At 45.4% G+C, this 15,724-nt stretch overlaps 1 protein-coding gene across 1 annotated transcript in view; it reads right to left on the reverse strand.

Moving 5' to 3' along the window:
• Positions 1–257: 257 nt before the first annotated feature.
• Positions 258–15,724, reverse strand: part of LOC106809929 — a 24,814-nt gene continuing 9,347 nt past the window's right edge. The window contains exons 2-4 of the mRNA XM_014813167.1: positions 1,889–3,088; positions 1,366–1,515; positions 258–1,049 (exon numbers count right to left, since the gene is read on the reverse strand). Of these exons, the coding sequence (XP_014668653.1) occupies positions 798–1,049; positions 1,366–1,515; positions 1,889–3,070 (1,584 nt within the window). The 5' untranslated portion in view covers positions 3,071–3,088 and the 3' untranslated portion in view covers positions 258–797. The remainder of the gene's footprint in view (positions 1,050–1,365; positions 1,516–1,888; positions 3,089–15,724) is intronic.

A 15,724-nucleotide genomic window follows, 5' to 3' on the forward strand; every position in this document is an offset into this window, starting at 1 on the left:
GAGAGAAAGAAGAAGAGAGAAAAAAACAGAGAAAGAGAGAGAGAGAGAGAAAGAGAACGAGAGGGAGAAAGAAAGAAAGAGAGAGCGAGAGCGAGAGAAAGAGAGGGCGCGCGCGTGTGTGAGTGGTGGGTAGGCGATGTACACACATCAAACAGCATTGAGAGTGAGAAACGTTGTTTGAACCGGTGCGTGAATGCTATCGTTTAATACACGAATAATTAATTTATTGTAATTTTTAAATTGTTCACGTGGCCGTAATCAGAATTTTATATAAGTGATCAAAGAGTGATGGCTTCATATTTATTATTTTTTGTATTTGCAGGCTAGCATGCATAAAAGTATTAAGCAAAGAAACTATACCAAGGGTAACAATTTTTTTTTATAAATCACGTGCATAGACATAATTCATGTTACATAATAGTAAACTGTGCCTTGTTTATCATTATTATTATTATTATTATTATTATTATTATTATTATTTATTCTAATTATTGAGCTTATATGCTTATATATAATATATATATAGCGAAAGTGAGTGGGGAGAGAGAACCTATAATTATTATTCCAAATGCGCTTAAACGTTACGGTAGGAATATCATAGCAAATATTATATTGGTAAAAAATCATCACCAGAGCTTCAGCTAGACTTCAACGCAATATTAGACGCATGTGAAGTCATTATAATAATAATATATAATACTAATCGCCCCTCCAGCAACGGGGACATGTTGTTAATTGTTATTTATACGCTCGAACAATAATGTCGGACACGACAGTCATATATGCCGTGCCTTGAATCATTGAATGATTTCGATTTCTCCGATCTTCGCATTGCTGTATTCTCGACCGTAATCAGCTTCGATTAACCTATAGTCGACCGGCTGCTTTTCCCATAATAACTCTCCAGCGGGGCTGAAGTAGAATAGAGCAAATATGCCGAGTCCTAGCATCAATAATCCTATGAGCACACTCGAGAATATTAGCAGTGTTGTTTTCCTTGCTGCGATGGAGGCGGCAGTCTTGTCTCCTTTCTGTCTCAGCCTGCGTACCTGGCGGTCAGAAAGGAAACTTGAGACACACATATACACGTAAGATACGGTGCCGATGCTTCAACACCGCACAAGCCAAGAAATCTCGATTTATGAGTCTTTATGAAGCATTACTGAGAATGGTTGTTATTATTATCCAGCGTTAAACTGCTATATAAATCATTATTTTGTCATTCAGAACAACTGTTTTGGTTGTAGGCAGCGGCACCGCTAGTGCATTTGATCGTAAACACGGTTACATGTACTGCACATGTAATGCGCGTAGTTTGCGGATGTGGATGCGCGTAGATTTAATGTTTTACGTTAGAGTTTCTACCTTGCACGAGTAGAACACGGCAGCTATACCGAGGGGAGTGCAGCAAAGTAAAGCCGACAGCAGAGACCATACTAGAAAGTCCGGCGGGCCTTTCTTATTGGTCCGCCTTACTGACATTCTCTGGATGTTCCTTCTCTTAGATATCGCATCCTGTACACACAAGGAAAAAATACTTTGCAATTAAATATTGTTGAGATTAGTATAAGAAATAGTTTTACATGCACACAGTCCATTGTTTTTAAGCTTTTTTGGTAATCTACGTCACATACGATACACGCTTGCGACAACGGCCAATTATTTGAATTATACACGTAGTTGAATTAAATCGTTGGTTAACATTCTTTCTGTGAGCAAGCCCAGAATGAGATGGGAGGCATGGTTGTTATGCAAAGTAAAACTTATATTATATTATATTATATTATATTATATTATGTTTATATTATTTATATTATGTATATATTATTTATATTAAGCCTTCAAAGAATCGTTATAGAAAACACAAGTGAATACTGTTGACCGTTACCTGCTCAGGAAATGGCGTCTGGGTGTAGTTCGTTTTCACCTCCAGTTTCGCGATTTCGTTAGAAGAATGCAAATGAATGTCGCTTAGTTCGCTAGCAATAGACAGAGATGACTTCGCCTCACACTTAATGCCAACTAGTTTGTTCGAATCCGTACATATCGAATCTTTCCAGTCGTCTATGTCCATGGCGTGTCTGTCGCGTTGTAGTTCAGAGAACGACTTTCCCTTCGAACTTCGCCTCACATTGAATCGTTTACTATTGGCGCTCTTATACGGATCGAACTTTTCTCCTAATATCCAATTTTTTCGACCGTCTTCCGAACAAAGTCCCACATCGTTTACTTCAAATTCTTCCGCCAGGTGGCGCTCGCGATCGTACAGATCGGCTGCTACTCGTGCGCGTGGATCGAACGATCCTAGCTCGGCTTCCTCGTCGGAATACGTGTTGCCATGGCGATGTTCGTCACGGAATGCAAACACGGCTGCGTCCAGGCTGCCAGGGATGCTGCCCAGCGGTACAAAGTCATGTTCGGAGCATTCCTCACACGACTCGTACGCACACGAGCTGCAGCCGCACGCAGAACTGTCGCCGCACGAGTCCTCTGACGTCATCGGGTTTCGCGTCGGCACCTTCTCGCCGCGCTGCCGCCATTTTGAGAGACGCACCATCTGCGCGTGCGCTCTCTCGTCGTGCGCGAAACCGCCGCTGTAGTTTTTCGCGGGTGGCGGCGGAGGCGAGAGTCGGTGCTGCTGCGCATGCGCGGCGTCTGCTTGCGTCTGAGCGGCGAAGCCAGCTGGTGAGAGAAGCAGCTCTGCATGCAGGCTGGTCGGCGGATGGATGTTGCTGCTGCCCGCTCTCGGCGGAAGGTTTCTCGCGGGCGGTGCGGGAGGGAGAGGCGGCGGCGGCGGAGGCGGCGGAGATGGCGTCTGCCACCTTCCCGACGTTCTCATCCGATGCATCTTCCCGTCTGTTGTTGTTGTTGTTGTTGTTGTTGTTGTTGTTGTTGTTGTTGTTGCTGTTGTTGTTGTTGTTGCTGTTGTTGCAGTTGTTGCTGCTATATCGCAGTTTATCGAGAGAGTTCGCTGCAACGCGCCGGTTGTTACGAAATCGCAGTTTTCATATATCGGTTTGACGTTCTCGTATCGCGAAATCCGTAGAACTTTTTTGATGCGGAAACTCATGGTTGAGGTTGCTACAGTCTGAAATATAGATCAGCGGTTTCCTATACAAACACTGATTACAAAATTAGCAAAAAACCTGCTTTGCTGCATATAGTTATAGAACACCGAACAATTTGCGCAGAACAAATATATGAGTCGACAAAAACGTCACTATTATGAATACACTGTTTTGGCATCTGATTCTGAGGCAGGCGCATTCGAATGAATAAATATATCGGGGGTAGTTGGGGTAGTAGGGTTAGTTTGGGTATGTGGAGAGTGGTGCCATCTAGGCCACCATAGGTTAACCATAAGGGAACTATCCCGGAAGGATGCGGGTGCCACATGTACGGAGCTAGTGGGTTGTGACTTCAAGGACAATCCAATCATCACTTGATCCCTTCCAACAATAACCTTAGATCTTCTTCTTCTCGCGAGCATGACTGACGGTCTAACACCCGGGGACAATTTAGATGCACGCACGCAGAATCTGATATTCTCTCTGCATGAGCAACGTGTTGTTGCACCATTAGCTTTATTATGCTTTTTTATTCTATTTATGCCGCACTGTAGTGTTATCGGTCAGCAACGGGCGTCTCGAATGTTCAAATGACTTAGACCGGGTAACGACAACTCAGATTGACTTAGAAGTCGCAGGTCATCTACTATACTCTAACACGCTATACTATACGCCAAGAAGCCATTCAGGCTCGTCTATGACACCGACCATCGCACCACCAACGAACATTCATGCCTGCTGTTCCCAAAATCTGTGAGAGGCTCGACAACGAGGCAATCCAACTTGCCCGTGAAATACTTCAACAGACGAGTGAACCAGTCCCCCCCCCCGAACAGCTCCTCATCACCTTTATACACGGGGGGGGGAATTTATCACTCATTGTCTTCGACACAAACGAAACATACACGGCGATATGGTTTAATAATCGCGTTGCGCTTTGTTCGGGGCTGGCGTTTCATAAACGTAGCTCGTTGATAGCAGTTGATAGCGTTGATAGCAGAGACAGCGGGAGATATTGAATATTACATGACGATAAAAAACCATCCCCGCATATTATTACTATATATATATACTACTTATATTATATATATATATATATATATATACTACTTATATTATATATATATATGCGCGCGTGTGTGGTGTGCGTGTACGTAGTGTGCGTCGTGTGCGTGCGTGCGTGCGTCGTGTGTCGTGAGTCGATGTGTGTCTGTGTGTGTGTGTGTGGTGCGTGCGGTGTGTGTGTGTGTGTGTGTGGTGTGTTGTGTGTGCGTGTGTGCGTTGTGTGCGGTGTGCGTGTAGTGAGTGAGTGAGTGAGTGATGAGTGAGTGAGTGAGTGCAGTGAGTTGAGTGAGTGAGTGAGTGAGTGAGTGGAGTGAGTGAGTGTGTGTGTGTGTGTGTGTGGTGTCGTGTGTGTGTGTTGTGTGTGTGTGTGTGTGTTGTTGTGTGGTGGTGAAGTGTGAGTGTGAGTGTGAGTGTGAGTGTGAAGTTGTGAGTGTGAGTGTGAGTGATGAGTGCTGAGTGTGAGTGTGAGTGTGAGTGTGGGAGTGTGAGTGTGAGTGTGAGTGTTGAGTGTGAGTGTGAGTGTGAGTGTGGTAGTGTGAGTGTGAGGTGAGTGTGAGTGAGTGTGAGTGGAGTGTAGTGTGAGTGTGAGGTGAGTGTGAGTGTGAGTGTGAGTGTGAGTTGTGAGTGTGAGGTGTGAGTGTGGTGTGAGTGTGAGTGTGAGTGTGAGTGTGAGTGTGAGTGTGAGTGGTGCAGGTGAGTGTGAGTGTGAGTGTGAGTGTGAGTGTGAGTGTGAGTGTGAGTGTGAGTGTGAGTGTGAGTGTGAGTGTGAGTGTGAGTGTGAGTGTGAGTGTTCAGCTGTGAGTGTGCCAGTTGTGAGTGTGAGTGTGAGTGTGAAGTGTGAGTGTGAAGTGTGAGTGTGAGTGTGAGTGTGAGTGTGAGTGTGAGTGTGAGTGTGAGTGTGAGTGTGAGTGTGAGTGTGAGTGTGAGTGTGAGTGTAGTGTGAGTTGAGGTGTGAGTGTGAGTGTGAGTGTGAAGTGTAGTGTGAGTGTGTAGTGTGAGTGTGAGTGTGAGTGTGATGTGAAGTGTGAGTCTGAGTGGTGTGTGTGTGTGTGTGCGGTGCGCGTGTGCCGATGTGTGGGTGTGTGTGTGTGCGTGATGAGTGAGTGAGTGAGTGTGTGTGCAGTGTGTGTGTTGTGTGTGTTTGGTTTTATGTGGTGTGTGTGTGCTACGTGATGCGCATTTTTTTTTGAACTACGTCCATCCATATTTGTATTAAGCCGCCGCACACCAGCCGATTTTACAAACCGATGAACGATGAACGATGAAGCGATGTAAGCGATGAAGCGATGTAAGGTGGCGGCGGCCTTAAAATCGGCTCATCGGCCTCATCGGCTCATCGTTCAAAATCAAAACATTTGATCTGAACGATCACCGATAAAAATAAAATCGCTACAAATGAGACGCGCATAACACGACTAACATCGCTTCATCGCTTCATCGGCTTCCTCGCTTCATCGTTTGTAAAAATCGGGCTGGTGTGCGGCGGCCTTACGACTAAATAGAAATCCGCGATTTTTCACGAAGCTCGCTATGAGGTAAAATCGATTCTCAAGACCTGAAATTTTTGACGCTTTGGCCACAAACTATCTAACCAGTGGATAAAACGTTCAACATAGTTAATGCCAACGCTTTTACGGCTTATGATAATTATATATAGATCAGCGATGCTGTAAGTACTAAAGCATGTGAGGATGAGATCACTACCGAACGCACGACCGCCACGCTGAAACGTGTCACTCATCGATCTCGGAAGCGCGCCATCCGTCAGACCAAAGCGATTACGCACACTTTTGTCGTTTACCAGTTTTTTACGACAATATTTCTTCCGGCTACAACCGCTCGGTGGCGCACAAGAAATGCAAAGTCATCGTGCGTTGCACAGCAAGCACATGATCTTCCTCGCGCGCACGGCGGTCTTTTAAGATTTTTCCGTCGCGCCCTAATTTAGTGGCGCGCTAGCACGCCCGAGCCGAGCATCACCTCGTGTGTTCCCAGAACCCGCGAGCTTCTACCACGCACGCACGACGAGTGACGGATTAAAGAAAATACGGCAACGAACAGCGCCACGGGCTCAGGTTCCCCCGCACACGCTGTGCGTGGCCCGGTCCAATACGCGCGCACGCTATTGGGTTCGCGTCCAACAGACCGAGCGCAGCTGATGGGACTAACTGCTTGGTAATGGGTGGACAGGTGGGGGTAACGATCTGGTATGATGATGGGGCGCGGCGGGCGGGAACGAGGTGGTTGCGCGTACAATAGCGGCATGGTGCGTCAACAAACGCAGTGACGGTAGGAACGGCGAGAGTCGGAACGCCTCTTCCGTAAAGCTGCAGTCAACAGGGTAGGCTGGTGTGTGTGTGTGCGAGGCAGGGGAAATGGGGGGGGGGGACTAGCACAGGAGATAGTCCCGCGGTTGTCGGTCGCTGTATAGAGAGATTCGTAGGGGCAAAAGTAAGAGTCACAGTCAGTGTTCGGAGCGCCCAAGCATTCAGCACACTACAATGGGCACAGCACACTCTAGGTTAGCTGAACTCTCTCTACGGTGGAGCATTGCCACCCGTCTGGCTACCCACTCTATTCTAATATATTGGATCCTTGTGAAATCATGATTATAACCTTTTATATATATATTATATATAGTAATTATATTGATATATATATATAATTAATAACGACGCATGAATGTTGCAATGTATGACGCCCCGCCCTGTCGCAATGTCACTCACGCACTCGCATACCACACACAACACCCACACACACCACACAACAAACACACAGCACAACACACATCACACGACACACACACACACACACACACACACACACACATATACATACACACAACACATCACACACACACACACACACACACACACACACAACACACACACACCCACGGCCACGACACACGCACACACACACATCACATGCGCGCACGATCGCAGCACACACACATCGCGCGCGCACGACGCACGCGCAACTACACACACAATTCGCGCCCGCACGCACGCGCGGCACACAACACAATCCATATAGAGGTCGTTGATTTCACGTTATTCTTGTATGTTATAAATGGTGCTATAGTTTAATACAAGAGCAAATTGTCATATCTTGTATATAGCTTTTCATATATGAACTTAACTGTGTTCTAATTTCAGAAGCACTGTACTACCCTTTATTTTGAGCAAATCAGTTTGGCTAAAAGTATTAAGTTTTTTATGTGTGTGTGTGCGTGCGTGCGCTGCGTGCGTTGCGTGGCGTGCGTGCGTTGCGTGTGTGTGTGTGTGCATACATGCCCATATATGGTACACGTCTATATGTACCATTCTTTACCGAACGTTAATTTGTCAATTGCCTCGCTCGTGCCAATGACTGCATTAGGTAAAAAAAGACATAACCAGACGGTCTGTCGACCTGTCAACACGGTACGTGTTGTCTCCCACCGTCTATAACACTCGTTACTAAGTAAACCCTGATCCACGAACAACTACGCGAATCGCAGTGTATACCGTAACGATTTGTCGAATTGCGACCAATAATAAAAAAAATTCTGTTTGCGGGCCTCGTGCTCACTATCCACGCTCTAACTCCGAACGGTGAAGCATTTAATCACTCTGTAACTAACAGAGTGGGCTGAGCCAAGCGTGAGGGAGGACGTACGGTCGGTAAACAGGACGTGCTCTGATGTTCAAAGCTATAATAATGTATGCGGAGCCCAAATACTACGAGAATAATACACGAAGAAACGGACTCGCGGCAACGCACCGTGGCGTCAATACGTCCGTTGCATTTATTCGTAGCCAGTAAAATAAACATGCGTCATGTATGATATACGTCGTTTTTGAGTAACATTGGGCGGTAAATTATCAATAACAAATTTGTCGATATTTATCTCTGGTATTAATGCTTGAAAGAAGTTCCCTCAGATAGTCTTTGGCCGCGCACCAGTCCAAATAAAGAACTCTGGAAAGACGAAGCCTAATTCCAATCGAAAATCCAAATGAGAAAAAGGAAATGGGGGCCTGGGTTGGCCCTACACTGCGGAAAAAAAAAAAAAGGAAGCGACTGACATGAACACGCCACGAGCGTTGGCTGGAACCCGCAGGAAGATGTCGGGTAGGAGGCAAAGAACCTGGAGGCGAAACTGGCAAGAAGGAATGGCTACATCTGGAGGCAGATGGAGCAGGAAGGCGACAAACCGGAGCGATCATGGGGGGGAGTTTCCAAATGACCTATGTCCTCCAGGAGTCTGAAGGGTGAGAGAAAGTGAGAAAGACAGAGAGACAGAGAGACGGGGAGACAGAGAGACAGAGAGACAGTGCGTGAGTGTGTGAGTGTGTGTGTGTGTGTGTGTTGCGTGCGTGCGTGAGTGTTGAGTGGTGTGTGTGATAATGTATGTATTATGTGCGTGCGTGAGGGGTCAGGTGTGTGTGTGTGTGTGTGTGTGGTGTAGTGTGTGTGTGTGTGTGTGTGTGTGTATGTATGTATGTGCGTGTGTGCGTGGAGTGGGTGAGTGGTGTGTATATGTAGTATGTGCGGCGTGCGGAGTGGTGAGTGTGGTGTCAGTGTGTAGATTTATGTATGGCGTGGGTGAGTGTGTGTGTGTGGTGTGCTGGTGTGTGTGTGTGTGTGTATGTATGTATTGTATGTATGATGTTGCGTGCGGTGCGTGAGGGGTTGCAGTGGTGTGTATATGTATGTATGTGCGTGCGTGCGTGCGCTGAGTGGGGTGAGTGTGTGTGTGTGTTGTGTGTGTGTGTGTGTGTGTGTATATGGTACTGTATGTGACGTGCGTGCGTGAGTGGTGTGTGTGCTTGTATATGTATGTATGTCGTGGCGTGCGTGAGTGGGTGTAGGTGTGTGTATATATATTGATGTTCGTGCGTGCGCAGCGTGTGTGTGTGTAGTTTTTGTTTTTCGCCTCATCGACCACGAATACGCAATTGGCAAGTCAATATCCAATATACGAGACTAACATTGGGCAGAGGAAAGCCGCGCGTGTCACGTGGCGCAAAAATATAACATTGGGGTCGTGTCACAGTATGAGCTGACGCCTGACAGTCGCAGTATTCTCTCTGCTAGACCAAGGCAGTGTGAGCATATAGACAAATGTGTATAGACGATGTCTATATTTATCAACACTCCTGATAGCAACAAGCAGAGGCCGGCACGTAGACGGCAACGCTTATATATACTCGTTTACTTGAAAAACCAATGACGATTACAACCCGATCATACATTGGGGTAACATTGGGGGTAACAATGACGTGCTACATGAACATGTAAAACTTCACAACGCACGCAGCACGCGACATTGGGGCTAACTATGCCTGCTAAAAACATGTAAACTTCAGCACCGCACGCAGCCACGCGACATTGGGGTTGAACCATGCGCGCTACAAACATGTAAAACTTCACTTCTGTGAAAAGCACGCCAGCCCGCACATGGGTTAACATGCGTGCTACAAACATGTTAAAACTTCACAACGCACGCAGCGCACGCGAACATGGGTTAACATGCGTGCTACCAAACATTAAAACTCACAACCACGCAGCCACGCGACATTGGGTTAACATGGCGCAGCTACAAACATGTAAACTTCGACAACGCACGCAGCACCGCGAACAATTGGGGTAACCATGCTGCTAGCAACATGTAAACTTCACAACGCAAAGCAGCCAGCACGACAGTTGGGGTTAACAAGTGCCGTGCTAGACAGAACATGTAAAACTTCCACATCACGCACGCAGCCGACGCGATCATTGGGGTTAAATCCACATACGCAGCGCAGCCACGCAACATTGGGTTACATGCGTGCTAGCAGAACCATGTAAAACTCCATCAACGCACGCAGCCACGGCGACAGTGGGCGTTAACAGCGCGCTGTACAAACATTAAGAATTCACAAACTCACGCAGCCCACGGCGACATTGGGGTTAAGCATGCGCGCTACAAATGCTGTGAAACTTCACGAACGCCACGCCGCCAGCGACATTGGGGTCAACATGCGTGCACAAACATGTAAAACTTTACAACGCACGCACCACACGACATTGGGGTTAACATGCGCGCTACAAACAGTAAGACTTCACAACGCCAACGCAGCCACACGACATTGGGGTTAACATGCGTGCTCCAAACATGTTAAAACTTTACGAGCACGGCCAGCCAACGGCGAACATTGGGGGTTAACATGCGTGCTACAAAACATGTTAAAACCATTCAACAACGCCGCAGCCACGCGACATTGGGGTTTAACATGCGTGCTGCACAACATGTAAAACTTCACAACGCACGCAGCCACGCGACGATTGGGGTTAACATGGCGCGCGAACAAACATGTAAAACATTCAACAACGCACGCAGCTAGCGCCGACCCATTGGGTTAACATGCGTGCTACAGAACATGTAAAACTTTACAACGCACGCAGCCCACCGACATTGGGGTGTAATCATCGCGCTGCAAACAGTAAAAACTCGCACAACGACACGAGCCACGCGACATTGGGGTCATGGCGTGCTACAAACATGTAAAACTTCACAACTGGCACGCAGGCCCACGCGACATTGGAGTTAACATGCGTGCTAGCAAACATGTAAAACTCACATAACGCGCCACGCAGCCACGCGACATTGGGGTTAACATCGGCCTACAAACAGTGTGAAACTTCATAGCGGCACGCGCCCACCGCGACATTGGGTTAAGCATGCGTGCTACAACATGTAAATCTTCACAACGCACGCAGCCACGCGACATTGGGTGGTTAAGCATGCGTGCGACCAAACATGTAAAAGTCTTCACAACGCGACGCAGCCACGCGACCATTGGGGTTTAACATGCGTGCTACAGACATGTAAAGACTTCAAGCAACGCACCGCAGCCACGCGACATTGGGGTTAACATGCGTGCTACACCAAACATGTAAAACTTCACAGACGCACGCCAAGCTCACACACATTGGGGTTTAACATGCGTGCTACAATATGTAAAACTTCACACGCACTCAAGCCACATGACATTGGGGTTAACATGCGTGCTACAAACATTAAACTTCACAAGCCGCACGCAGGCCACGCGACATTGTGTTAACATGCGCGCTAACAATATCTAATAAAAGTATCATATAATTATAAAGGCTAAAAAAAAACATTATTTATTCACGAAATATAAATTATAACACGTAAATTAGCTCGCAGCTGCATCATAATTAATCAGATCGCAAGATGCTACACGCTCTCGCCAGCTGCATCCTTGTATTGCTATTCTGCTCAATTTCGCGCGCTAATCATAACAATCTACGTGTGTGTACGAGCATCATTTCACATGGTGACAATTTCGAGGGCGCGAATGCGACCGCTGTGTATAAGATGTCGTTGTCGGCGTCGTTTTTTGCTACTTACACACACTATTAGGGGTATAGTAGCGAATCCCATAACCGACAAACAGGTGCGGCAAGTGCGTGCACACTAAAAAAACCTAAATTTTGTTTTTTTGAGACATCAATCTTCCGTCCGTACGCTGTTTGCTTGCGAACGGCAGTTATACATCATGCATAAACATCGCGTATGATTACAGAAGACCGGAATTAACACCGATCAGAAACGTTCGTGATAATTACATACGAGTCGCATCTGAGTTTTAAATGTCCATGCATTTGCTATTAAGATCGCGCGGACTGCAATCTCTCCAGCATCGCACATCTGCCGCGTCGTTAGGGCTTAGAGCTACTCGGAAGAAGCTCACTGGCAGTTTGCTGCAATACCGAAGACTATTTAAGAAGACACTGACGTCCCGCTGTGACGGTTGCGATCAGAGAATGCCAAAAGATCAGACGCAAGTAGGACAAGCAGATACCGGGGATCACGGAGTGGAGATAAGTAGCTAAGGAGCGCCGCCTGAGGCGATGGCACCACCCTATTGCCATCATAAGTTGCAGCGGTCGTGCTTGCAGGTCTACCTTACAGCGAGGTGAGTTAAATTGACTACGTCACAAAATTTCTAATGGTGTATATTTGTAAAAACTTTTGTTGTCATTGTTTTAGGCAGTAAAAGCAAGTACTAACGGGACATAAGTGCATCGTCAATCTTACGCTATAAGGTTGTTCCAACAGTAAAAATCAAAAAACCTTGGACGATTTGATATTAATCCTGCCATTAAATGCTTTGCACACTGGGCTAGTATGAGTCAAACGAGTGGTCATTTTACATCGACGAATATATAGAAATAGGAACGTATAATGCGGCAATTTAACGTAAAAGTGAACGAGAATTACTTGCATTTTGTAAAAATTGAATTTTTTTTATACTTTTTACTATTTTACGGTGACGTACGTAATCAATTTAATTCTCTCAATACCGTTACACTTGCGTATCGTTTGGCTAGGTTCAGTTACAGTGTCTAGTTTTTAAAGTTACGACGGCAGAAAACACTTTCTGTCGTCAGTCATTGCACATCGTATCGTCAAAAGATCGAGTAACATTTTAGAGAATCTATGAATACAATATAAAAATTAAAATAATAATAAACACACTAAACAAGCAATAATAATAAAAACTGCGATGGCTTGCTGTAACATAAATAAAGCTCTGTAGCTGAGATTGCCATTCAGGTTCATGCACTGTCGATTGCACACTGACGGCTATCCATGGTTTTATCATCCAATTAAAAATCCTATATTAACGTAGACAATCAATATGACTGTTATGTTTTGTACCAATAATAAATGATATGTTATGGAATAGCTGTCCGTGATTGTGGCAAGCAGGGTGCTTGTAAGCTAACTAACAAGTTGTCAACGCAGACGGACGTTTCATTGTTGTGAAGGTAGGCATACTTTAGCCTCGCAATTATCAAAATTTAACTCACAGCAGCAGATAGTCAGCAGGATCATGACAAATATTTTACTATATTAATTGCATTCGCCATAAAAGCAAAATAGTGAATTAGTTGTGCAAGCTTTTGTTTCGTAAGAGTTACTACCCACGGCATGATAATATTCATATCTATATGCAGTCATTGTACCTACCGTCCATTGATTTAATTCGCTTCACAGGAATTGTTGTAAATTTGTTATATTATGCCCCTCCCCCCCTCCCGATTAGCCTACATTCCATATTTTCCTGCTGTTCTTCATCTTTCCCTCATCTGTTTGTACAACGTGAAAGATGCTCAGGTAGAAAACATGGCGCCGTCACGTGACGATGACGCCGCCGCGTTCCAGACAACACCTACCGTCTTATAAGGCCAGTAATAGTCACTGCCGCTTAAGATAGACGTTCCAGATTTAGCAAGCATTTTCGTATATCACTAAACAACTGGTTCTTTACTAGGCAGCCCCGATACTGAGCGCGTATCCCACGAGTCTGTGGCAAAAACACACGCCATGTATGACCCGTCGATGCATGATTGCCCGATGAAAGAGCACCACCGAGAAAGACGATAAAACCTACGAATTAAATGTTTTTTTTCCACGGCTTTCAGCGCTACGATATGCAGCATAACCATAACTCTACCGTTGTGGAAGTGAAGGATTCGGCAACGACTGATAATTGCTCGCTACATCAACCAAGTATTATCAGCACTGAGATGTTATGGGCACTCACGTGCTATCAGAGGACGCAAGGCTCAGTGGATTAGCCGACATATACAGCGGTGCAGTCACACAAGTGCCCACTGATCTGTAAGTGCTGATAAACAAATATGTAAGAATCACCGCAATTTATTTATGAAAGGAGTTTCACAAGGGACGAAGGCGCGGCAAACAGAAAGAGAATAAAGATAGACAAAAAAAAGATAGATAGAGAAGAGAGAGAGAGAGGGGGGGAGAGATGGAGAGAGAGACAGAAGGGGGGATAGAGAGAGAGAGAGGGGGGGTAGATATATAATAAGAAGAGAAGAGAGTGAGAGAGAGAGAGGCGTGTGAAGACTGAAGAGAGAATGAGTGATGAAGAATAAGGGAAGAACGGAAAAGAGAAATATAACGAAAGGAAGAAGTAGGAAGGTAGAGATAGAAGAGAAAGAGATGGGAACGAGAGAACAGTATAATAGAGAGAATAAACAGAATGATAAAGCGAGCCAGAGAGAGAGATGATGGAGGGAGGAAGGAGGGAGGAAGAGAGAAGGGAAGGCAGGGAGGGAAGAGAGGAGGGAGGGAAGGCAGGGAGGGACGACAGGCGGAGGGAGAGAGTAGGGGTGAAGAGGTAGAGAACGTTTTCGGTTTTGACGGCATACTCGTTTACACATTAATCTATATAAATGTAACGATGTGAATTAGGCGGCATATACGCTAGTCATTAAAACTAATAGTTTTATTACAGTTCCTGTAAAATTCACCGATCGTTTTGAAACATTCTGACGTTTCAGAAGAAAAATCGAATACGGCGATAAAACCAGCTGTTGTTACGGATGACTGGAGATCTATGTAGCAGCAGGTACAGATTTGTAATTTTTTTTTTTTTTTCTACGCAAATTAAATGTATACTTGCATTACAAAAAGCTAAATCACAAGCAAATCCATTAATTATAACCAGAAAGTTGAGTAAATCATTCCAATGCCCCAGTGCTGCTTGGGGAATTCAATGGTTCTCGCTAAAATAGAATTATAAAACTGCTGATGACGCATATCGCCGCGCAAACGCCATTTGGCAGACGCGGGCATGCGATAAGCATTTTTGGTTTCTGAGATCAAACATCGCTATTTGCAAATAAATCATATAAATATACATAATATAGATATAAATATACATTATAAACATGCATATAAACTATATAACCATGCCATGTTGGTATTTCTCGGCACGTCTGCGCCGAGCCCTAGTCCAAAATGGCGGTAGACGTGTGTAGGACCGGACTCTGCATGCTGCGCCGACGGTTACTCGGGATCTAGTTGGCAGCACGTTCCACGGGTAAGACCTGCCCAGACATAAAGTACACATTGTGATAGCCTCTGCGTCTGCGCTAGTCCAATCAAATAAAAATTTGATTAGTAAAATTAGCCGCCTTAATAAAAATAAAGTTAATTAAATTAATAAAGTATTAAGTTTCTCGTAACGTATGAATACAGTCTATATCAGGGTCAAAGCATAATAGTGAATCAGCTTAGGCTTCGTTTTCTTATGGCGGGAAATACGGGTCTATGTGTATCCGCTTTCGATGATGATAGTGAAGTGTTTACTTCTTGCTAACATATAAGCCTTGTAACTGCAAGGCAGCGCTAACATGTACTAACCTACGACTTGCAACGTCTCAAAACCACGTGACAGCCGTAGCCGCTATTATATTTTTCTGATTTCGTGACGTAATTAAAGACGTAAGAATTTGATATTCTACGAAGGACGCTGCGATTTCATCCCGAGTAAAGAATGGTAGCTATATCAGGTTTAAATAAGAACAGTAGGATTTTCATTACCCTCCCCCACTCAAAAAAAATTCCCCCCCGGACGCATGGCATTTAAGGTGACTGTTTTTCTTAGTCCGGTCGCTATGGCAGCACTACGGCTGTGACATACGCACGTGTCTGTCGTGGGCGTCGACCCATTTCCGCACGTTTTGACGGACCGTTTACTTTCAACTATCAACGGCGAATGCGA

The sequence above is a fragment of the Priapulus caudatus genome, unplaced genomic scaffold (genome assembly GCF_000485595.1).
Source record: "Priapulus caudatus unplaced genomic scaffold, Priapulus_caudatus-5.0.1 Scaffold396, whole genome shotgun sequence".
Taxonomy (NCBI): Eukaryota; Metazoa; Priapulida; class Priapulimorpha; order Priapulimorphida; family Priapulidae; genus Priapulus; species Priapulus caudatus.